At 50.7% G+C, this 24,391-nt stretch overlaps 4 protein-coding genes across 4 annotated transcripts; 2 read left to right on the forward strand and 2 right to left on the reverse strand.

Moving 5' to 3' along the window:
- The first annotated feature begins 1,087 nt into the window (after positions 1 to 1,087).
- Positions 1,088 to 9,497, forward strand: LOC128728633 (uncharacterized). The gene is made up of 6 exons (XM_053822262.1): positions 1,088 to 2,517; positions 2,618 to 4,776; positions 4,847 to 5,055; positions 5,152 to 5,501; positions 5,582 to 5,745; positions 5,929 to 9,497. The coding sequence occupies exons 1-6, from the start codon at positions 1,757 to 1,759 to the stop codon at positions 9,495 to 9,497; spliced, it is 7,212 nt and encodes a 2,403-aa protein (XP_053678237.1). The 5' UTR covers positions 1,088 to 1,756.
- Positions 9,498 to 12,039: 2,542 nt separating this feature from the next.
- LOC128728819 (mitochondrial ornithine transporter 1) lies at positions 12,040 to 13,285 on the forward strand. The gene is made up of 2 exons (XM_053822466.1): positions 12,040 to 12,327; positions 12,422 to 13,285. Exons 1-2 carry the CDS (start codon positions 12,261 to 12,263, stop codon positions 13,270 to 13,272), a joined length of 918 nt encoding a protein of 305 aa, XP_053678441.1. The 5' UTR covers positions 12,040 to 12,260; the 3' UTR covers positions 13,273 to 13,285.
- A 68-nt stretch (positions 13,286 to 13,353) lies between these two features.
- Positions 13,354 to 15,406, reverse strand: LOC128729015 (uncharacterized). The gene is made up of 2 exons (XM_053822664.1): positions 13,565 to 15,406; positions 13,354 to 13,485 (listed from the first exon to the last, which is right to left on the reverse strand). Exons 1-2 carry the CDS (start codon positions 15,404 to 15,406, stop codon positions 13,366 to 13,368), a joined length of 1,962 nt encoding a protein of 653 aa, XP_053678639.1. The 3' UTR covers positions 13,354 to 13,365.
- A 3,088-nt stretch (positions 15,407 to 18,494) lies between these two features.
- On the reverse strand, positions 18,495 to 22,038 carry LOC128729016 (uncharacterized). The gene is made up of 3 exons (XM_053822665.1): positions 21,976 to 22,038; positions 21,037 to 21,109; positions 18,495 to 20,932 (listed from the first exon to the last, which is right to left on the reverse strand). Exons 1-3 carry the CDS (start codon positions 22,036 to 22,038, stop codon positions 18,495 to 18,497), a joined length of 2,574 nt encoding a protein of 857 aa, XP_053678640.1.
- Positions 22,039 to 24,391: the final 2,353 nt, after the last annotated feature.

Genomic DNA, 24,391 nt, shown 5'->3' on the forward strand with positions numbered 1-24,391 from the left:
CCCCCTGCACCTCCGCCCGATGCTCGGGGGTTGGAAAAAGGGCTAGTGGCTTGTGGTTGTGCGTATGCGTGTGCGAGCGCCTGCTACTTGCGGCGTAAAATTGCGGAATCACTCCAACCGAAGGGGGAAAAACCAAAATGAGAAGAAACCACTCCCCTGAAGGGTGCCATGGGTGCGCGGGGATGGGGAGAGAGGGTTAAGGGGAGGAGGAGCAAGTCAGCCTCTTCCACCCAGAGAGCGACGTCGCTCGGAAAAAGGATAACAACAAGCCGAAACTGCGCCCTTCTTGCTGCCTGCTGTATGTGTGCGTGCGTCCTGGCACACAAACGTGGGCATGTGAATTTGGGCACGAGCGAGACGAGCGATGGCGCGCGTGAGCGAGATAACCGCGACCAAACCCAGTTCGCTTCGGATCGTGGAAAATCCTGAGCACCGCATCGAACGCGCAGAGCAGAAAAACCGAGACCAAAGCGAGAGCGGCGCATCCTGGAATGGTCGGAAAATTCCACCCATTCCACCCAAACGAGAGCGAACGCGAGCGTGCGCGCGCGAGAGAGAGAGAGAGAGAGAGCGAGAGAGAAGGAGAGCGAGAGCGTACGAGCACCGGAGCGCGCGGGAGGTGTATGCGATTAAAAAAGAGCGAGTATTGTGCGAGAAAAATTAAAGATGAATGCACAGATATCTCATCCCTGCTCGGTTGCGATGATTTTTTTGTGTGTCCTGCAAAACTTAAAGTGTCGAAGTTGCTGCTGAAAGCGAACCACGCCAACAAACCCGTGGCGGAAGCGACCGCTGGCAGCCAAGGCTCTATCGTGCCCACCCAGATAGCAGCCGTTCCGGGACGGATAGGCCCATTTTTGTTGTTTGTTGTGCCAGTTTGTTGGCGTGCTGGAAAAGTGAACAGGCAGCCCGGTGCTGGGCTTCACACCAGCAGATCCACCGCAACCAGCTAGCCATCCTGTCGGTGTACCTGTCCCGTGTGCGGTGACCTCGCGAAGGATACGCATCCTGACGGATGCATTTGCGCTGGTACTACTACTGCTGGTGCTGCTGCTGCTGCTGGTGCTGCTGCTGTTGTGGCAAACAGCCGAGTGTTGGCAACAGGGGCTAGTTGGCTGGGTTGGGCGGCAGCTGGGTTCTCCCCGGGGACCTCGCAAGGACCTCGACAGTCATGGCCGCGCTGGAACGCCCCAACAGGAGACACTAGCGCCGTGGGCCAAGGTTTATACACCGGGCGGAGTGCGCGGGCGAGAGGGTGGTGGGTGGAGCGCCGACGAGTGGAGGGTGGAGAGGCGAGAGGGCCGGTGTGAGGGGTGGACGGTGAGCGGGTGTGCGTTAGTCATTGTGCGTGTGTACTGGCGTATCCTTACGAGTGACGTGACGCACGGAAACTAAAAAAAAAACACGAAAAAACAAAAAAAAAACGGGAAGCAGAAGTACGAACATAGCTAGCTGGCTGTTGTGCGGTGGTTCGCCTTTCCTTACACCGTGGCAGATGGCGAGAGGCACGCGTGCATGATACGGAACATTACATAAGGGAACTTCTGCAGAAGAACCGTAAAGATGAGCGTGATGTGGGGCCGCTTCTAAGACAAAAGCGTGACGGGAAATACGAGAAAGAAATTGCTTCCCATTACGTTTGGTACGCGCATCGCACGCATCAAACCCGCACACACACACACACACGCGCTCGAGTACAACCCCACAACATACATCTTACGAACAACAATCCACCAACAACAAAACGTAGTGTAAAATGCCCAAAATTCTGGACAGTGACATCGACTCACCAATTGCAAACTTGATCAAGCGCACGACGCCGACGGCGACCAGCAGCAGTAGTAGTTCGAGCAAGCAAAGCGTGCAATACTCGACCGACACCACGACCAACAGCGAAAAGTCGGACGGCCCGTTCGAGGCGATCGTTGGCCGCCATCATCACCTCGTCAGTGGCGGCGGCAACTCCAACTCGTCCTCGTCCTTCTTTTCGTCCGCCTACGACGCGAAGGACGGCTCGAACGAGGGTGGTAACAGCTACGGTAGCGCGTCGGCGGCAGTAGCGGCGGCGGCGGCGGCGGCAGCAGCGGCAGCGGCAGCAGCAGCGGCAGTAGCAGCGGGAGGGACGGGAGGGGCGGGCCCGCAGCCTCCGCCTCCACCTGCCCAACATGGTCAGAGTGCGTTCTTTCAATCAACCGGGCACCCGCGCGGAAACCATCGTGGGGAGGCGACCGAGGGGGGTAAGGCAGGATCCGGGGTCACCCCCACCACCGGCACCGCCTCCGCCAACGCCTCCGCCACCGCCGCCACCGTTGCCCCCGCGGGGCCCGCGGAATCGCGCGTCCGGAAGTACCGCCACCAGCAGTTCAGCAAGAACATCTACATTGGCACGAAGAATGCGGAGAAGTGGGACACGCTCCGGAATGTGCTGCTGTTCAAGAATGATGTAGAATTCGTGTCATTTCTGCTCAAGCTGGCAGAGAGCAACTGCTGGAAGAAGGACTCGCCGCTGCTGAACGGGTAAGTTGTGTCAATTTTTGACGGCTCGCGAGATCGAGTAGGTCGTTGTCCTTTTTTAAGCTCCACCTGCCGGAGTAGTACAGCTTCTGCTTTTCGCCAGGTTCCACAGCGAAACGCCACCAGTGAAGACCCAAGGTGCATCCAGCAAGGGCACACGGACCAAGTCAGGTGGCCGCTCGAAGCAGCAACAACAGCAGGAGCAGCAGCACGATGAGCACCAGCAGCAGCAGCAACAGCAACTACACTCATCATCAATCAGCTTCAGCAGCTCAAAGCCGACCGCCGGCGGTGGAAAGAAAACCAAGAAAGTACAATTTAACAAGAGTGTAAATATTATCCATAAGCTTGACGACAACAGCAGTCGTGGAGCCGGCAAGGTGTCCTTCAGCGAGCGGACTCTGGCGGACGAGCCCGCTAACCTGCCGAACCACGACGAGGATACGGCTGCTATGGCAGAGGAGGATGAGGCCGTGGAGGAGGAGGACGATGACGAGGAAGAGGAGGAAGACGAAGATATGGAGGGAGAAGATGACGATGAAGAGGAGGAGGAGGAAGAGGAGGAGGATGATGAGGAAGGTGAGGAGAAAGAGGCACTGACAGATAAGTCCAGCGAAGGAGTGCCCAAGAGCGAAGGAGAACGGAAGAAGTCGGAGGCCTTCCTGGACGAAGGCAAGGAATCGGAAACCAACGCCAGCACCAGCCATGACCAGCAGTACTTAATGGATGACCTCGTGAAGAAGACGATACGAAAAGCGCTTCCACCTCCGGCGAGTTTGCAGCAGCAGAGCAACGACGTACAGCAGGACTCGATCAGTAGTACCATGGGATCGGTGTCTGAGGACTCGCTCAACACCGAGACGGAGGTGCTGGACTATCGCATAGCGGAGAAGATCAAGACGGAGTTGGAGGAGAAACAAAAGCTCGAACGCAAGACGCACAACGCGGAGGAGTTGCCGACTACTTCGAACTTCTTCGACCAGTGCGAGTTTGAGCCGGCGTCGATGGAGGAGAAACCATCGGTGCCACACGGCAAGAAAAGCTCTACAGGTGAACGATCCCGGTCAAACGCGTCCCAGGATCCTGCGGCCTATCCGGCAGGTGCACGTAAGCGAGGTAAGCGAGCCCACGCAGCGGACACGGACACGGTCGATCTGCACATCGAGTACGAGGAGCAGGAGTACCGGCCTCTACCGGTCTTGAGAGGGACCGCTAGCGACGGAGGATCTATGGAGAAGGCAACCTTCGGTGGTCAGGCTAAACAGTTGCAACTTCAGCACGCTCTGTCGACTCAGCGGAAGACGAAGAGTGCGGGTTCGGCAAAGAACAAGGTGTGCGCTGGGTGTAGCATCAAGCACGGTGCAGATATGTGCCCGTTGAATACACCGGTCCGAGCAATCGGCAACAAAATCGAGCTTAACCAGTGGCTGGAGCAGAACGAGGATCTGATCAAAAAGCACAAGCTGTTCCTGAAACCGGCCAACAACGGCGATGAGATGGATGACGAGCTGGATGAGCACTACGACGAGGATGACGACGACGAGGACGAGGACGTCGATGATGACGACGATGAGGGTGGTGAGGGCAGCAGGAGCAACGCGAAACTGGAACTAACTCCCTCCTTTTCGGAAGTCTCGCTTCCGCTGGAGTTCGAGCTGAGACTCTGTCCACAATCGAGCTCCAACAGCGCCATCAGCAGCACTACGCACACCGAGAGCATGCAACAGCAGCAGCTGCACCAACAAGAGCTTAATCCACTGCAGGAATCCCAACAGCAGTCGCAGGATCAGGATATGATGACTGAGGATAAGGGATCGCTTCCACCGCCGTCGTCGTCGTCTGGATTCGCTGGACCACTAGTGCTGGAGCAGGATCAGGTGCCTCCAAAGAGTCGAGCAATTAGTGGGCACGGTCTGAGCATCTACACGACCAGCTTTATCGCGAAGTATACGAAAATCGGCCCGCTGACGGGGCAGATCGTGCGCGAAACGGAAATTCAGGACGACTGCACGATGCGCTACATATTTGAAACGTTCGATGGCAGCAAATCCACGTATACCAGCACCGAGAACAAGAACCTTTCGAACTGGTTGCGCTATATAAGGCCTGCTAGGAATCGCGATCAGAAGAACTGCGTTTTGCAGGTGTATGATAGCGCCATCTTCTTTGTTACCAGCAGGGATCTGGAGCCAGGTTCCGAGCTGCTGTATTGGAGTAACGATAGTAACTCCGCATGGGGCAAGAAAAAAATGGAGAAGACTAGTGAGTATTGAGCTTTTTCGAGAATTTTCGTGTCGTTTGCTTACTGTGTATGTTTGGCTACCTATTTCAGACTGCGGCGGCTGCAACCTCAAATTTGACCATCCTTTTTACTACCGAACGCATTGTTCGGTTTTCCATGATCCTGGATTCAGTCTCACGATCAGGAAGTACCACTGCAAGGTGTGCGGAGCAGCTGTTTTAGGCAAAGAAAACATAATGAAACATGCCGAAAAGCTGCACGATGGAAAGGGTGCATATCAGTGTCAATTTTGCCAAAAGGTAAGATCTCACATGCCAATCAGTCGTTGTGGAACTTATATAACGTAACGTTATTACGTCGTCAACATCGTGAGCTAACACACATCTTTTTTATAGTTTTTCTTGCGGTTGAACTACTTGGAAATGCACAGAACGTACGGTTGCAGCGCAAACCCTCAACGCACACGTCCGCTGTGTGACTTCTGTGGTAGAAAATTCTGTCAACCACAGAAACTGAAGGTCCACATAAAGCGGATGCACAGCGATATGGCGGATGTGTTGCGCGATTTCCAGTGCAAGCTATGCTCGAAGCTGCTCGGGTCACGTGCCGCTCTGCAGCGCCACTCGAAGGAGGTGCACAGTCGCAACTCAGCCGTAGTCAGTTGTCCGCGCTGTCAAAAGCTGTTTCAGAATCGATCCAACCTCAAAATTCACATGCTCACTCATTCTGGCGTGCGGCCATTTAAGTACGTGATCATTGAAACATCGCTATCGTTTTTCCGTAGATTCGCTTGCAGGTGGTCTAATGTGATTTATAATTTTACAGATGTGCTGAAAACGAATGTACGGCTGCCTTCACCACTAAACAGTGTCTACAGTTTCATTACAAAAAGGTGCACGGTTACACTCAAGAACAGATGCCAAAAATCGAGCGCAGTGTTGCGTACACCTTCGATGCTTACTCTGGAGGCTTAAACGATGGAATTATCGGTATGTTGTTAGATTTATGAAATATTATTTTTTCGAATATTTGTTTCGTGTCTTATGATCTTCAACCACGGCAAATAAACAATTGTGTTACTGTATTGACAATGCTCAATTTTGGAGCACGTTTCATGGAAGCTATTTATCTAAATCGCAAAAACCATTGTCGAAAAATATAACAATTTTCAGACGAAGTACAGCGCCGTCAGAGACACAAGTCATCCGCATCTGAAGAGGGAGGCTATGGCGGAGAAAAGGTCGAACGTAAGAAACGCTCTCGTCACCTCAATCATTTCGACGATGTGGCGCTTCATCAACAGCAACCACAGCTTCAGCAACAGCCAGACCTTTCACACGGACTGCACCAGGAGACCAGCGATCAAGGCAAACCCTCGACTCAACATCTCCAGCAGCAATCACCTTCACAGCAGCAACTGGATTATCCCAATACACCTCCCGCATCTCAGCGCTTGTCAACCGCACATCAATCAATCGCCCAGCAGCACCAGTTGGTGCAGGGGTTGTCCAACGCCGACGTGCTCCAAAAAGACAGTGAGCTACACCAGCAGAAGCTGCTCAGGCAGCAGCAGCATCAGTTGGCGTTGCATCCGACGGATGAGCAGCAGGAAATGAGTGAACAGGCCGGTGGGCAGATCTCGCATCCACAGCACGATGTGCATCCCGATCAGCACCATTCGGCACTAGAAGATCAGGTGATGTCGAAGGGTGATCAGGACGAACAGGCGCTGCATCATCATCACCAGCAACAACTCTCTCGTCTACCGTCGCCGTTCTCAAACAATCTGCTTAAGACCAAAAACATCCTTGAATCCTTTAACGATCTTTGTCGGAATGAAAGCAACTTGTCGCTGCTATCTACAAAAATCACTTCCATACTCAATAATAACTTGAAGGATATCGCAAAGGTCGCTGCAATCGGTACGTCTGCCGGCAGCAATGGTGGCAGCGTGGAGGATATTAGGAAGAACATCATAGACCAGCAATCGCTGGATGAAAGCCGTGGTGATCGGCTTGAGGACATGCAGCACCTGGTGCATCCACTGCCGGATGAGCAGTCGAAGCCAAACAGCTTGAACGTCGGCCAGTTGCATCGTCTCAACATATCAAACCAGCTAGACGCGAACGCGGCTGCCGCCCTGCAGTATAAGGCCAACAGTGATGATGAGATGAAGACTGTCAACGAGGTGGACAACAACTTTGTCGATATGGCATCGCTCGCGAGCAATTTGAAGTATAAAGAATACATCAATGGAGGCGGTAACGCTAGTCTCGTTATCAGCAAAGGCAGTAAGAAGTGGATCAGTGACACAGACCAGCTGCCGGGTGATGGGCAACAAGCGGAAGCGGGAGTTATGCTGAGTACCGTGACCAGCCGTGACTTCCTCACCAAGTTAATCATGAACGGAAACGTGAACACACCTCCACCAAATGTAGCAGACGAGGAGGAGGAAGATGACGACAACTCTACGATACTAGACGTTGTTGATTCGAACAACCAAAACCAGCAAAGCTCGCACTCGCAGATTCAACAGTACACGTCGAATTTCACCGGGCTCAACCTGCCCGACCTTCCATCGTTCCAAAGCCACGCCTTCCAGGGCCACTTCAACCATCAAACGTTGCTAGGTTCGTTTTACAACAACTCTAGTGCTGGTACAGGTCGCAACACAATCAATACGATCCCGACGTCCGCGAGCATGCTGGTGGAGGCGGCTCTTAACTCTGTGAGCAACATAATTACGGAAGCGGAGATCAGCACAAACAACCAGAGTCAGGGTCTTCACCTCAACCATATCGACCCTGGCGGTGGCACGGACACGGGCAATAACAACCTCTCGACCAACTCCTTCAGCACGAGCAACATCGACGAGACGGTGGACGACATGAAACTTCTCAAATCGCATCACTTTTCCATGCAAATCAACTCCATCTCGCAGTACTCTGCGCAGTCCCCCAATGATACGGGTATTCTGTCTATCCGAGGAGCTGGAGGTGGCACCGTCAGTCGACCGAAGTCGCGTGAGAAGATCACCATGTACGAGGACAACGAAATGCTGAGCTACGAAAACCAGCACATGAGCCAGCAACTGCAGGGCACTCCTCACAAGCTGACGTCGAGCGTTGATTCCGTGCGTAGCGCTCTGTCACCTGAGCAAACTGGTGACTTCAGCTACTCTGCCACGCCGACTACCTCCGTTCGGCATATAGTGAGCGGCTCACCTGTTCGCTCAAGCTCGCGACAGATTTACGCGGAGCATGATCTTATCTCGCCAGCATCTACGCCTTCGCTGCCACGCTACGATTTCGGACCCACGGAAAGTGGATACAACAGCACACGTCGTCAAGATGCTAAAACGATGAACTCACTCACTCTGGAAAGCTTCGAGTCAAACCTCAAAGACTCCCACCATATGCAGCAGCTATCGAGCGATGAGGACAACAGTATAGTGATTGCCGAAAACCTCTCCGTCAACGCAGTGCAGGCGGAAGAGAAGCTGAAGCTTTCTGCTGCGGCTGGTGCTACCACAGCTAACAGCGTTCCCAGCGCTGGAGCAAGTGCGACGGAATTTATCCAGCACCAGAAGTACGGTGACGCTGGACGTACGATAGGTGGCACTAACCTGCCCACCACCACCGACATGCGCCTCAAGTACGGCAACGAGGATATGGTGGACTTCCAGCGCAACAACATCGGTGACTCGTCTGATTTCCAGGGGCTGGACATGTCGTCTCGGTCTTCTATGTCATCGTATCATCACTCGAACTTTCAGCTATCGACGCAAACAGGTAGCAATCTGCACTTTAACCGATATCACCATCACATCTACGATATACTGAGCGAACGCGAGCAACAACAACAACAACCCCAACAGCAGCAGCAGCAGCAGCAGCAGCAGCAGCAACAACAACAGCAACAGCAACAACAGCAGCAACAACAACATGAACAGCAGCAGCAGCCTCAACAGCATCACCATCAGCAGCAACAACAGCAAGCGCAGCAGCAACATCACCAGCACCAGCATCAGCACCATCATCATCAACATCAGCCACAGCAGCAGCAACAGCAAACACAGCAACACTCGCAACAGCAGACTCAACAACAGCAAGAGGCATTCCAGCTAGAGCAAACGCAGCTGCAGCATCTCGTCCAAGAGCACGTCCAAAACCAGGACTCAGACGCAGATCAATCAGTAACGGTTGACTTGAGCCGCAGTTCAAACTATCTCGTGCAATCATCCCCAACACCGGCCATCTCGTACAGCAGCCACCACCATCCGGAGATGATTCGCATGGTATCACTGGATTTAAGCTCCAACACCGGTTCGCACCACGCGGTGAATAATGGTTCGCATCACTCCGTACGCCACGCATCGTTCATATCTTCTCAGATACAGCCTGCTGAACATCATCGCCTGCTTGCCGGAGACCAGCTGTCCGCCGGCAACCATCGCCTGCTTGTAGGTGATCCTGCGACGCATCTCATCTTCGAGCAGAACAACCGATTGCTTTCTGACGCAAGTGGACAACCTGCGCCTCCGCCTCCACCAGCACCACGTCACGTTGTGTCACCAACACGTGGCTTCGGGGCCTACCATCATCACCATCACCATCACCATCACCACCAGGTCAGCTCGTCCAACTACCATCATCCGATGAAGCAGAACATTGCTTCGCCTCCCATCAACCAGCACAGCTCCTCGGCCGCTGCTTATCATCCCTTCCCGACCTACTACTAAGCCTGCTAAGGTAACGGCATCGCTTGGAAGTACGTGCTTCGTAAGTGTATCGAAAGTAGACTGGTGACATTGCGACCTGTCAGAATTGGTTGGCGCCTTCGTCAGAGTGCGGACATCCGTGATAAACAGTACGAATTTCAACTGGGCAAAGTGAAGATCACCAGATCCTGGCCAACGGCGTGGTCTTTGACGGTTTTTACCTTCCACAAAACATGCCGGGAATGTTCTGGGGGCTTATGACGGTTGCGTTGTGCATTCTGCCCGCTTATCCTCCCTATTTTTCCTGACCTACCCCGGGTGATCGTATCCAAGACCAAATAGTGGAGATAGTGTTTTTTTACTTTAACAATTATGCGAAACGTTTCAAAGCACAACTTAAGCTTTCCAGTGTTAGCGTATCGGTTGTAATGGCGGATGTTACATATAGCATGGGGCCGTTGCAAGCTGTGGTGAGCTGTCTGACCTACAGCAGGTTCTTTCGCGCTCCACGTTAGCTGCTCACTGGCCAGTTTCAGCATAAGAATGTTACAGAAACAGTTGCACAAACCGAGCGTCCTTTCTGAGGACGCAGAGGAACGGAGATTTACGGACGATGATTTTTGAGACACGGGGCTCTGCAAAAGTGGAGCAGAACGATAACGAACGAATAGTAATACAATGGTCCCACCAAATGTTTCAAACTTAAAATGCGCGTCGTTTAACCTATAAAAGATACTAATTAAACTACGAATATTAACAGCACAAACCGGCCCATTGACATGGCTATAATTTGATTGTCGATCTTTTCGTCGATTTCGTCAAAACGAAATATTGATATATCAGAAACCGTGCAAACAGAAACATCATCGAAAGCCAAGAGTTTGTTTAAGCTTAACGTTTTGCTTTCGTTACGGTAGTGTTTCTTTTTCATCTATGGTTAAATGTAAACTTCTTTGACGACCTACGTATCAGGAAGACAAAATGTGCCAAAAAGACAACATTACGCAAATAATCCCATTATATGATTCCTTCCAATTCATCGCCATTACTTTCACGTACCTCAGAACGGAGCGTCAACGACTTTTGATCGTTGTGCAAGGAAAAAGAAAGCACAATCAAACTTGATTTTACTTTATTGGTTATACCACTATTTATTATCATGATAGACCTTTGAACTACCGCAGGTATGTTGAACGGCGGAGCAAATTTAATTACGTGGGCTCATTCTCATGTGAATCAAGCTCATGGTTTCCTTTTGTTTTACGAAAAAGCCACAAACCCTTGGCAAAAAGTTTCATTTGTACAGCGCTATGCCGACATAGCAGTTTGTTAAATTTGTCGTACTACGAGAATATCTTGCATTTCAGTGTTATCTTCCAAGCACCCTTATACTGAACCTATAACTGTCAACATGTTGCTACGTTTTTAGTGCCATTTTTACATCGTCTGGATCGGAAGAAGAAAAAAAATATCAAACTACCGTGAAACATGCGCGGCGTAAATGAGAAAAAAAATTATCGTTTCCATAATGCGTTCTCGATTCATTCCCCGTCTAATCAATAATTACAAATAGAATTTGTGTGTGTTAACAATCAAATGAAAAACCAAAAAACTAATACAAGTAACCTTTTACAGATTTAAGGATCTAAGCAGCACTGTAGAATCACATACACAACGGAGAAATAAGGGGAAGGATCTCGAAAAAGTATATTACTTATTCTGGTTTAATGTGAATAGGCATCAAGCTACACAATGTGGTGTCCGTATAACAGAATTTATAGAAAGAAGATGCTAACATTGTCAACACGATAAGTGCAAAAGGATAAGTAACGAAAAGAGTAGCGCTAACCTTCAAAAAGGGCAGGTGTATTATAAATAGAACGTAATAAATATATATAAAAAACATATCCCTACAGTTTGGCCTGTAGTGTGCTTTCAAAAGTTGGCTTGAATGAGAAATGCGAAAGGAAATGTTTGATTTAGGTGTAATATTGAAGCACTTAGGTGTATATGACACAAAAAGTAACAAAATATAATTTATTTAACTACTGCTCTTTCGTACCATTATCCAAAATTAATTCTACTTAGCTCATGCATGATTCATCGTAAGATGCTGCTGCATTCATGCTTTCTTCACAAATGCGTTCTCAGCACGTGTTCTCTAGCGTCACCTGCGCAGCTGATCGAAGCGTAAACAAAGTGCTTAGCCAAGAGTGTTATTTTCCATTTCACTCGCTTCAAGCGTTCAAGCGACAGGACGATCTCGCTCTCGCACTTGGGCCGGTATAGGGTGTCACCAACGTCGTCACCGATCGAACCATGTGGTAGCCACTGCTGGAGCCTTTTCCATCCCGAATGACGCAACAAAACGGTAAGATTGTGCTACGCCTTCGAAGAAAAGCGAGCGCGCCCACAAACAAACAAACACGCGCGGCTGACAACACCACAGATAAGGCCGGGTTGACGTTTCGTCGTGCTGTTATCAATCACACATTGTGCAGTTTAAAATATCAGTGTTGACGACGGGCTAGAGAGTGCCATTAGCTTTTCAAAAGTGCCTTAATTATCTTGATGTTAGCAACAGGCCCAGGGGGGCTCAGCGTGCGCCAGTGTTGAGACAAGAACACGAACTAGTTGTCGCGGATGTGCGCAGTCGCCGATATTGGCTCAACCGACCGATCAGCAATTTAATCGCTCAATCAACCGAATCGACCTCCTCGAGCGGGGGTTGCTTTTGGGACTTTCCGTGGAAATCCAAAGTACAAATTGACCCCGGCCACAACCATGCATGGAACAGGAGATGCAAGCAGCTTGAAGACGGGCATGATTGACTTCGTCGCCGGATGTTTCGGTTAGTCGATTGGCGCCAATTCCTGGAAATGTTTGCTTTCGCCTAATCCTGTTTGCCCTGCTCATCATTTCTTTATCTCGGTCTGGTTCCGCAGGAGGAGTCGCCCTCGTGTACGTCAGCCAGCCCATGGACACCGTGAAGGTGAAGATGCAAACATTCCCGGGCCTGTACCAGGGGCTCGTCAACTGCACAGTGCAAACGTTCAAACGGGATGGTATCGTACGAGGGCTGTACGCCGGCACGCTACCGGCTGTCGTTGCAAATGTGTCGGAAAACTCAGTATTATTTGCCGCATACGGTGCCTGCCAACAGCTGGTCGGGCGTTTCACCCACAAACCAACCATTGCCGAGCTGTCGACGCTCGAGAACGCGACCGCTGGGTTTCTGGCCGCTTTTTTCTCCTCCTTTACGCTTTGCCCGACCGAGCTGATTAAGTGCAAGCTGCAGGCCTTGCGCGAGACGCACTCGCAACTGGATGACACCGGGAAACGGCGCCCGATGGTGTCCTCGTACGCGCTGGTCAGCCAGATCCTGCGCACGGAGGGTGTGCCGGGCATGTTCCGTGGGCTTACTTCGACATTCGCGCGTGAAATGCCCGGTTACTTTTTCTTCTTCGGTGGGTACGAGATGACGCGTGAGTTTTTCGTCCGACCCGGCCAAACGAAGGACGACATTGGACCGCTCCGGACGATGGCTGCGGGTGCGGTGGGTGGCGTCGCCCTGTGGACCGTCATCTTTCCGGCGGACGTCATTAAGAGCCGCATTCAGGTGTACAGCATGCGAGCGAGCATGACCCAGGTTGGGATGGATATTTTCCGGAAGGAAGGAGTGCTCGCTTTCTACAACGGGCTGCTGCCGACAATCGTGCGAACCATTCCAGCGACCGCTGTTCTGTTCGTTGTGTACGAATATACGAAAAAGGCGCTTACGAGGCTGCTAGAGTAGCTGCCTGCTCAGTACAACCGGAGCTGGAATGTTTGTTTTTCGGCCCCTCATTAATGAATAGACTATTTACTATAAGTTGACTTTATATTTTATTTAATTTAGAGGGGGATGGAGTTCCGAATGGCCTCTGGCCGATGACAGGATGGGGGACAGCTTGGCCGCAAGATACTTTTGCATATCATCTCGGGAATACGGCCACTCGTACCAGGGTATCTACAAAAAAACAGGCATTAAAGCAGAAGTACTTAAAAGCACCGCCTTGGGTAGTGCCGTTGATAACTATTACAATTACCTCGATTGTTTCGTAGTTCAGCTTCCTAAGCTGCTCAAGTTTCATTGCGAAGCCTCCTGTACGGCGTTTTGTGTCCCGAATGTAGCAATTCCACGATCCGACGACAATCGCCACCAATCGCAGATGCGCCTCCTTGCTAAGCTCTCGTAATATGCTTTCCCGCGTCCTGATGTCATGCGTCTTGACGGCATCCTCCGGCAATAGGTCATCCAACGGAACCACCGTCCCGGTTCGACCATCGAAGCAGAAAAGAATGTCTGGCCGCTGGAAGTGTGGTAGCAGGTGCATTATCCGGCCGTGCTTTGAGTGGAGCACGTAGAACGTTGCCTCAATGTCTAGCAGCATTCGGTCCGATTTGGTGAGCCTGTACCGGGGGTTTGGCAGGTAGTCCTGCGTCATCTTACAGACGAGCTGAAAGGCATTTGCCGGAAAGCGATTCCCGTCGTACACACCGCACAAGTTGATGGCGGCAAAGGCGTCCAAAGAGACGGCTTCACGGCCAGCTCCGCCTATGTTTTTGCTGTACGCCAACTGAAGAAACTTTCGCTCGAAAGCGGCCGATATAAGGAAATTGTCGTACACATGCCGCATTGTCAGGAAGTGGAGTAGTGAGATGTAACACTTTGGATACTGGGCGATTTCGGTGACACGGTTTGGCAAGTCCGCCAGTATAGCGTGGCACAGCCGGGAGTCTCGGGAATCGCTCAGTGTAACGCTCCCATGCGCAAGTACAAACGCGATTCGTTCCATGTCCTTTAGACGCAAGCTTGTGATGTCGCGGAGGTATTTTTCAACGATCAACTCGAGGCTTGGCTGGTGGCATACGTGGGTGTCGCTTCCGAGTAGCGCAATGTGCAAGCAGGCCAGGTTCGAGAGCCGCGGTATTTCCGGCACCAGCGCATTCAGAAGGTTCTGCATAGACGACACGTTTGGTATGCGGGAGGAATAGCGTAGCAGCTTAAGGATGGCAGTGAGACCGATATCCTCAACGGTGGCCAGATGGTCAGTCAGTTTGGCGTAGATCTTTTCCAACAATTCGCTACTGCGAACGGGCGTTTCTGTCTTGAAGAATCCCATGCAAAGGATCGCAATATCGTCGATGTTGAATGCGTCAAAGTTTTGGCTAAAATTCACCTCGATGTCCATCATGTTCTCCACCGGGACACGCGTTAGGTTAATGTAGAAAACCGTCTTTACTAGCTGCTTCGGAGGCAATTTGCGTAGCTTATTGCTAATTTTCCATATCGCTTTATCTACGAACCGACACTGTTTGGCCAATCGCAACGGATACCACTGGTCAGCAAAGTATAGGAGCTTGTCGACATTCCAGTCCCTAACCCGTACCAAACATTCACTATCGAGTGCGGTCCATAGACTCAAAAAGTTGGGCTCATAAATCGACTTCATCTCACCCAAATCTGCCAACAAATTGAGTGCCTGCGAAAGCTGATCATCGTTGAATTTTGAGACATTTTTGGCGAAGGTACGAACGAAATTCTCGAACCTAGTATTCTGGATCGTCATTGCTTCATTTTGGCAGTCCTTGATTGATGTAATAACATACTTTAAGAGCAACAAAACTCTTTCCGGAGCATCATTGCACCATGTTTCGCTTGTCTCCAGTATGCTGGCCATATCCGCTGCTTCTTCATGAAAATAAACGCCAACGTCGTTGATACGTTCCTTGAGCTTAACATTATGCAAGACCGCACTGGCGTAGTCGTTTTCAGAGTCAATGAATTTTTTCACCGCAACACTTACAGTCAAATTTATTTGCCTTCTGTGAGGTTTTAAGATAATTTGTGAAATTTGCGGCAAACGCAAACGGACAAATTTGAACATTATAGAAACTGGATTCGATCCGTTTGTTTATATTTTTTTCATCGTTACGGCCTGCACATGCTTTGACATTTGACTTTTTGACATTTACTGCATGATGACAGATTATACCAATAGTGCCGTTAGACCACGTGTGAATGCCTGTGAATATTGATGTAATTCAAAAGCATTTGCGATGTAAATTTAAATAACGGTCGTGTAATAAAACCGTTAAACGGCTCAATAGAATGCACAAACTGCAGTAAAATTGAGTTCAGTAATGAGTTCCTTCTGGCATTTCATGCGATTGCGAAATGTGATAAGCCACCAGTTGTTTGCTGATTAACATAAATGTGTTTTCAATTATTCTCTCTTTTATTTCTTAGAAAGTATTCTAATTATGCATGAGCAGTAAAGAATAATAGATGTTGATTTTTTTTGTTTTATCTGCTTCTCTGAAACGATGGATTGACTAGTATTGGTTTATAGGTGTTTACATATGAGAGTCAAGCATGCTACAGACAGCTCGTTATTATTTTTTCCAGCGTGCTACAGCACTAAAATCCAACAAGCCGCTCGCATGACAACCGTAGTACCTATTGAGTGCAAGTATTAAGGGACACACGCGTCCACAGGACGCGAGAACGAGCGATAACTCTGTGGCTAGCGCATTACTGAGCGACTGCGGAACGCAATAGCAATAAGAGCAGCAAGCGCTAGGAAGCGATCGCTGATTGTCCACTGCTTTCCGGCCGTACACGAGATGTTTCGCCTATTATGAGCTCCAATTTGCTTTCAACAAAAAGATACTGTAATCCTGCCTGAATCGCTTGGTCACCATTTGGATTAAAACATTGACAAACTTAACGTGTATTTACAATTTTACGATAATATCTATTTTAGAACCGATATTGCGTCATTAAAATCACAACTATTCCACCATAAAGTATCTGTTAAAAACTGCTCGAATGCTGAGTTTACTTAAAGTAAGTACGCTTTCCCGCCGTCGCCATCGTGGTGCGGATTGTGGTGACAAAAAATCCACCTCGGCACGGGACAGCACGGGACTCAAACCTGGGCTCGAACTAAAGTGAAGCGAAAAAGCATTACCGAAAAGCACAACAGCGCACACAATGATACTGGAACGCTTTTAAATGAGTATAACGATTAGTATATCGCCCGCGCTAGCCTGGGATGGAGCGTGTTGGGTGGTTGGACCAGGGGTAACTAATTACAGTAGTCTTGAGTTGATCCTTGCCCGCCGGAGCCGTCGTTCTATACATGCAAAAATCATATAGTTTATATTGAACGTTGAAAGAATGCGTGTGTGTTATTTAAGGTTGCTTTAGTTACGCTTGGTTTGCATTATACCGCGTTCCACCGTCCACTATCGTCAATATGCATATACTACTAATTGTACGCTAAAATTGTTTCATTTGTTCTCTAACTAGATTTGATTGGTTTACTCTGAAGTATCATCTTGTTTGTTGATTTTACTTTAATGATCTAGAATTACTTCGATCTACTAAATAGTAATAGGTTAACACAATTGCTTCCAACTTAAAGTCCTCGCAAGCTTATCCGTTATATACCGTTGACGATAGATACCACCTTATTTGCCTGCCTGCGGGAATGTTTTACATTCCATTTTACACATTTAACATATCTTAATCGTACCTTATCTTTTCTTTTTGTTTTCTTCACAACTGATTCTAAATAACGCGTTGGAAAAGTGGATTGTAATGTCAGACCGAGCCGAACTGATGCCTATGTTACAGATAGCGTTTTCGCTTTTACTTTTCCGTCGGATTACAATTTTTGTCATTGAACTTTTTCTTCTAGTTACTTGTATTTAAGTTTTTTTTAATTTTTTATATTTCCTTTTTTTTTTGGGTAGAGTAAAGATACCACCGTTTCCCCTATTTTGTATGCTCGGGTGTAAGTGACATTTTTGCATTTTTTCTGCGCGTCTTCCTACACCGCGGTTTGGATTACCCACGATGCACGAAAAAACCGTTAATGGAACACGACAAAAACAAAAACATCTAAATAGTCAGCAGTCTCGGAAACGCAAATGCTAGAACCTGAAGAAACGGAACGTAGTCTAACAGTACGACTGCAATGCCAACTAATCCATTGCAGCAGAATCAAGAACTGCCATATGCCTCCGATAACGCTGATAAATAAACTACGCCGCTAACGTGAGAATGGCCATACTATGTGCATTCGTTGCGGTACGCCGGGTCCGTCTCTTTCCATCCTGTCTCTGTCTCTGGGTTTGCTGGAAGACCACATTTGGCTTGGGTCTGAGCTTCTGAACAGGAAGTTCGCACTAGAGAGGCGAACATCTGCTACAAAGAGCATGGACACTTATATCTCTTGTAGCTAGGTGTTACAGTACTTGCCTCCAGTACGGACCTCTAGAAACGTAGTTTCTTCTAGCGATTGGTAGGATATCCCGCAGGCGACCGTGCGTACCTACACACCTGCGAGGTGTCTCCACACAGCAATGGTCAAAGTGGGGGTTGGGTGTGTGTGTGTTTGTGTGTGTGTAGGAGGGGGGGGGGGTTTGTAAGCGTGCCTATAGGATGACCGTGCGCCTAAGGAGCGGAGTGTGTGGGGAAAGTGGTTCCAAAAGCGAAGGGCTACATAAAACAGTTAGCGATCGAGGACATCACACGCAATACGTGCTCCACTGCCCTGTACAAGGGGGAAGACGCCAGGTCAAGCGAGGGGTAGCCGGTGGAAGCGAGTGGAGTGGACAACGACACGGTGTAAAGCTATCTGTGTGAGTGTATATGAGTGAATAATGGCCACCAGAACCAGAAGGGTGGATCCCGCACAAGTACACCAGGCGATGAGCTAGCGTAGGAAGATCACACCTTGTGAAGAAGTCCTCTTCAGTGTTCAGGGGGTGCTCACAGGGTGCTGGTCAGGTTGGTCAGTGAGTAGCAGTGTGTGCAAGGTGCTAATGGCGACAGCGGGGTGTGAAGGGAGATGGGAGAATTTTTTTGTACAATTTAAGTTCGATGGTTTGGATTGGTTGCTGCGCCATGCGTTGCCGACCCGCACTGGGAGCGGCATCTGCAGGTGGAGGCCAGACCGGAAGGGACTACAGCGAAACGAAATCATTTCCCACGACGAACAGACCCCGCTGGGGTGCCTCCTGTGAACTGCCGTGGGACTCAGAGAGCGTTGCCGCCGCTACTACTGCTCCTGCTGCTGCAGTTGATGAAGCCGACGAGTCCAGCTGTACGTCAAGCCGGGCCGCGTCGTCCAACATCGTAGGATGGTCATCCTGCTCGACGATGGTCTCGATGTCCTGCTGCTTGAATACAAATGCCCCCGGCCCGGATGGTCCCGCCGATTTGAGCTCGTCTGGTAGCGACAGCGTGGAGTTGCCACCGGCCGTGTACCGTCGGCCCATGTTGTCGTACTTCAGACAGGCGAGTGGCTTCTCACATTTGGCACTGCCGGCCATGGTCGCGAGGTCACCACCAACACCCGTGAGCGTGCGTGAGGCCCCGGCATACTTGGCGGTGGGACCAGCGAACGTGGACGCCTTCAACACCTTACTGCATTCAGCACACATGCTGCTGGCACCGGGAAGTGGCAGAGATGCGGGTGGTACCGGTGACCCGGACATCTCACAACCGGAGTCATCTCGCAGGGAGGTGGTCGCGTAATTGACAATGCCTTCCGTCAGCGGGATTTCGGTCGCCAGCAGGCTCGGTGTGCAGGACAACGGAGATCCTGTTTGCTGTAGTGCGGCACCGGGTTGGTTCGATTTGCCACCTGTTAGCAGCTGGCTTGGGACGGGACCACCCGTCAGCACCTGCGCCGCGGCACTGCTCGAGCTGGAGCCGGAGCTGTGGCCGGAGGTGATAGAACAACGTGGACCGGCTGCACCGGACGTTTTGCGAGGTAACGTCGCGTACGACGCCACACTGACGGGCGAGATCTTTGGCGGGCCCTTCTGATGGCGGTTAGGGATGTTAAGCAGATCCGGGTACATATTCACCTCGGCACCTTCGAGTGGATCCTGCGTCACCGAGACTGAGATGTAGATGTTGCTGATTGTGGGGTTTGAGATCATCTGGGTGCAGAACTCTGGTGGGGGTGGAAACACGCCGACGTTCAGTGGGTACTCCTCACGCTTCGACGTCGCGATCGATTCGATCGTGATCTGCACCGGTTCCATGGCGATTGTGGAGTCTGTCTTGGTTGATGGCGTCACGACATCACTCGCACTAAACTCCTGTCGTTCGTTTGTCGTGATGCTTAGGTCGAGCAGCTTCTTCTCTTGATCATTGAAGCTGACGCTGTTCTTGATCGTTTTCCGGCGTCGGCGCATGCGTAGTTTGCGCTTCACAAGACATACCACCACCGACAGCGAGAGCAGCCCAAAGATAGTACCGAAGATGCCGAGTATCAGCCCAAAGTACCAGAACGTCTCAGGTGTCTTGATGATGACCCGCTCGACCACCTCTGGCAGCACAAGGCTGAAGTTCTTGCTCGCCAGCCCTATACGGTTCATCGCCGTGCAGGTGTAGAAGCCGGAGTCGTTGTTCGTCACGTTCAGAATGGTTAGGTTACTCCAGATCGTGATACTGCCGTCAAACGCGACGTGTCGTTCCGTGTCGATGATCGCATTGTCCTGATCTACGTCCTTACCGTTCACGTCCCACCGGACGCTCGGTTCCGGATCACCTGACACCATGCACTTATAGGTGATGTTCGTGCCGATGTCCTCGATTTCGTACTCATCACGGAATATCTCCACCATCGGCATGCAACCAAACTGGTCTGTCTCTAGGTATTCCCATGACAGACCTTTCAGGGCGAACGGGCGCTGGCAGATGAGACTGCGCCGGTTTAGCGAACTGTTTAGGTACCAGTTGCGAAAGTCTCGCAGGTGACAGTCACAATTCCACCAGTTCTCCTCCAATATGAGCGTTTTTAAGTTCTTCATATGGTTGAACACGTGGTGGGGCAGACTCTCGAGCCGGTTCTTCGACAGGTCGAGAAATTCGAGCAGATCGAGGTTCGAGAATGCGGTCTCCGCAACGTAACGCAACTGGCAGCTGTGCAGGTCGATGTTGCGCAAATAGGGCAGCACCGGGAACTGCTCTGCTACCAGCTTTTTGATGGGGTTCTCGTACAGGTTGATGATGCGTAGCCGATTATTGCCGGCGAACGTTTGCTTGTCCAGCGTTTCGATCTCATTCTCGCTCAGGTCCACTTCGACCAGGATCTTGAGGTTCTTGAATGCCTCCCGGTGGAGATACTTGACGTGCGAGTGCTTCAGGTGGATCTTCTGTAGGTTAACCAGCCCCAGCGAGGTGAACTCCTCCCGATTCAGATAGGGTATGTCATTGTCGTTTAGCACCAGGACCTGGATCTCGGTCGAGAGGTTCGATGGCACGGCTGTGAAGCCAGCACCATTGCAGATGGCCGACTTTTTTCCGTTGGACCATTTGCAACTGCAGTTGAGCGGACAACTAGCGCTCCAGTCGGCACACAGTGCCGTCGACAGCAGAAACAGCAGTACTGTGAATGAATCAGTAATGTGCAACGAACACAAGGGCCGTTAAAGGCAATCAACACCAATGGTTGGTACCAACCATCCAGAGATTGTATTAACAAATACTCACCTGTGAAGTAAAAGTGTATCATTTTCACTGGCTTTGCGCGATGCGGCAGTAGTTTCGCATAATGTGGGTTCCGCTAACTCGCGTCGCTATTTTCCGTGAGTCCTCCGTCAGTCACTACTGATCCTTCTAATTGGTATTTATAGATTTACCGGGCTAGGAGTGTACGGTTTAAAAATAGTCCATCGCAAACGCTGGCAAGCGACTGCTTGAGGATGTTGCTTACGTTCCGTTCGCACTCGGCGCTATCCGTTGCAAAATTCGAGCACCAATTATCCTGGAAAAACAACACAAAGCACCGCTGCGCACGGTCGGGAAATCTCTACGGATCGAAACGGAAATAGAAGGGAAAGAAGACGAAACGAATCTGTAGCTTTACGGATGCGGAGAGCCCAATGTTTATTTATTTATTCTATTGCGTTACCACACAGTAACCGAACCGACCTGGATCCTGTGTGCAGCCTCATGTACTGCGAAAGCTCACCGAGGGAAAATAGGCTCTGTGAAGATGGACCTTTCTTTTTTTTTCCTCTCTTGAGAGCATAGCTTCTTCTGCCGTCAGCCGTTTACATTTGGCAAGATTGGCACGCACTGATCCCCGAAACCGCAGCCGCTATCTTCACGCGCTGTAATCTATTCTCGTTATATCCTGCGCTTTCCGTTAGGAGCTCGCAAAATACGCAAAAAGGCAGAAACTTTTCCCAATTTCCGCTGAACCAGCTACCGAAGCTTACTAGGTAGCTGCTCCCATTTCTACTCACTGAGCACCCCGTTTTCACAAAAGGCAGTTGCGGGCGATGTTTGTCAAAGTGGCGTTTCCGCGGTTAATAGTTTTTCGCGACGGCAGAAGGGCGAATTACATCGCTGAGCACGGGCTTCGACCGTTCAATGGGCACAAGGAATGGTTACAAGAACGGTGGCAAACACCCTTCCCCCTTATACCAGCAGCAGCACTGTTAGCTCCCCGCTTCTAATGTTAACAATATGTTCCCGCAACAGCGCCATAGTCCCTGCTTTCGAATGCCACTCACTCTGCATACGCTCCAAAATGAGACGCTTTTTCCTGCTCTAAAGCGCGAGCGCGGAGTGTGCGCGTGTGAGCGAGAACGCAGCAAATGGAGGAAAATGTGTCTCCCACCACCTCGCGTCGTACGTCTTCCAGGAAGACGGGTGGTGGGGGGGGGGGGGGAGGAGAGAGGAGGGGAGGGGGGTCTTAATGACGATTTCCAGCGCGATACTTACGAGTAAGAAAAAAAACCGAAAAATGCGTTCCTCGCCAAAACCGGGAGCGCGGGATCTTTACATCGCTAGCGTCAGCATCCGTCAGGAAATTGGTGTACTTCAAGCGTGCTTCACTCAAGCCATAGCACGTCAGGCGCGCGAACTACTGCACGGGGTCCTTCGGTGAACAGCGAACTTCTACTTATTGATTGGAGGAGCCAATATATGATATGCGTCTGCGTTTTGATTGTGTAGCTGCGATGCTGTCGTGTTCACTGTTCGGAGGCTCCTGAGGGTGTTCGTTATTTCGTACCTTCGTTCACTCCCTGGCACTAGACCTCTTGGGTTTTGGGACCAGGTGGTACACACGCTTTTCACTCTCAGCGACCACAATGCGACGAACTGTTCTGCGTCGAACGTCCCGAGCAGGGTTTGCGACCCAGGGTCGTGTAGATGAGCCACGGGCAGACTTTTCACCAGCCGTCTTTGTGCACGGACGTTTACTCCACTGCACAGCACTTGCACAGTGTTCAGCAGTACGTACACTCACAGACACACACACACACCGCACCATCCGAAGCAGGACTGTATTTTGTCTCATGCACACGTACACACACCCACACACACCCACACACGTGCGCCCAACAACGCAAGGAAAAGGAAGAAAGAAAAAAGGGCTCACCGATTTTTGCCTACCTTCAGGCGCAGTACGCGCGCCCGCTAGCTAACGGCAAACGGCAAGGACCCTCAGGCGAAACAGGCTTTACGTAAACGGTTCTGACCGGGACCGGGATGCTTCCGATGTCTGCGGTGTCCAACGGTGTTCCGTTACATACGGCTGTGGGTTGCGGGCTGCGTGCGGTGTTCTACGCAACACTTCCAAAGCGCCAAGAAAGGCTTTACTAACGCGAGAGCGTCTTTTACATCTCACCAAAAGGATGGCAGTAACCTTCGCGATGCGAACACGGCGCAGCTCTGGTCGACAGCTGCACTCCACCGAACACTCCTCCCCCCCGGGGGGGGTTTCTCCACCGTCATCACTCTCAGCAGCATGGCAGTTCCGCGGTTTCGCGGTGTGAGTGTGTCCGTGTGTGTGTGTGTGTTGAACTTTTTTTCCTCAGCTAACTCTTCTCTTCTGAGCTCGGACCTGCGTGTGTGCGGATGCTCCAAAAATTGCTATTTATCCTTGCGTGAGCCCTTTCCCCCTTTTTCCCCCGTGGACCTTTTTGCCGCGGTCACCTGCGATTCGCAAACAGCTATGAGGCGGTTCAGTCCACCAGGCGTGTTGTATGATATCTTCGGTACTGTTGCCCACAAACTAACTGGCAACAGTTTAAAGGACGTTCTGAACCTTCACCTGGCAGGGAGCAAACGGGAGCAAGAGCACCATAGCGAGAAAGTGAGTGAGCTGATGCACTAATGCGAGAGAATGAGAGAAAGAGAGAGAGCGAGAAAGAGATAGAGAGAGGGTGTGTGTGTGTGAGGGAGGAGAGCAGCAAGATGAAGCCCAAGAGGGAATTTTGTGGAAATTACAGAACCAGGAGAATAGACTTCCAGAGATAGCGTAGACGCGTGAGATACTGGGCCATTGCCGGAGAACGCCTGCCAGAGGCGGGCAGTGGGTAGTGGTGGTAGTCAAGAGGCGTCGAGCAGGAGGCATGCGCTGTGCCATTTTCCTACACTAGGGGGAAATAAACACGACTGGAAAAATTAATTCATACCCCACCATTGTGCTGCCCCTCTGATACCGTCCGCCGTAAAGTTCCTGACGAGGTTCCGTGAGGACAATGTGCGCCATCTTGTTACCTTCCTCCTACACCGCGGCTACGGAACACTAGGAAGCGAAAAAGAAAGGAAAGAGAGAGAGAGAGATAAAGAGTGAGGAGAGGGGGGGGGGCAAGGAAGGGAGCTGTGGAAAAGGGAGTGAATTACGGAATTGCTAATAGCAATAACGCGCCATTTCCGCGCGAAAGGGAAATAAGAGAGTAATTACCACGCGATAAAGGGCGCGCTGGGAACGCGCCCGTACGCGAGGTCTACTTACTGGGCATTTTGGGTAAATACACCGTAATCACCCGCAGGTGTTGTCAGTGTTGGGCCACAAAAGCGAGCGAGTGTTCCAAGCGTGTGCGCATTC

The sequence above is a fragment of the Anopheles nili genome, chromosome X (genome assembly GCF_943737925.1).
Source record: "Anopheles nili chromosome X, idAnoNiliSN_F5_01, whole genome shotgun sequence".
Taxonomy (NCBI): Eukaryota; Metazoa; Arthropoda; class Insecta; order Diptera; family Culicidae; genus Anopheles; species Anopheles nili.

Bases quoted from the DNA above. Each gene is read 5' to 3' on its own strand.
- LOC128728633 (XM_053822262.1), top strand. From the start codon at position 1,757: ATGCCCAAAATTCTGGACAGTGACATCGACTCACCAATTGCAAACTTG. The intron at 4,777-4,846 runs GTGAGTATTGAG...TACCTATTTCAG, and splicing joins GAAAAAAATGGAGAAGACTA to ACTGCGGCGGCTGCAACCTC. The intron at 5,056-5,151 runs GTAAGATCTCAC...TCTTTTTTATAG, and splicing joins AGTGTCAATTTTGCCAAAAG to TTTTTCTTGCGGTTGAACTA.
- LOC128728819 (XM_053822466.1), top strand. From the start codon at position 12,261: ATGCATGGAACAGGAGATGCAAGCAGCTTGAAGACGGGCATGATTGAC. The intron at 12,328-12,421 runs GTTAGTCGATTG...CTGGTTCCGCAG, and splicing joins CTTCGTCGCCGGATGTTTCG to GAGGAGTCGCCCTCGTGTAC.
- LOC128729015 (XM_053822664.1), bottom strand. From the start codon at position 15,406: ATGTTCAAATTTGTCCGTTTGCGTTTGCCGCAAATTTCACAAATTATC. The intron at 13,486-13,564 runs GTAATTGTAATA...GTTTTTTTGTAG, and splicing joins TGAACTACGAAACAATCGAG to ATACCCTGGTACGAGTGGCC.
- LOC128729016 (XM_053822665.1), bottom strand. From the start codon at position 22,038: ATGGCGCTGTTGCGGGAACATATTGTTAACATTAGAAGCGGGGAGCTA. The intron at 21,110-21,975 runs GTATAAGGGGGA...GACGCGAGTTAG, and splicing joins AGCTAACAGTGCTGCTGCTG to CGGAACCCACATTATGCGAA. The intron at 20,933-21,036 runs GTGAGTATTTGT...ATTCATTCACAG, and splicing joins GATACACTTTTACTTCACAG to TACTGCTGTTTCTGCTGTCG.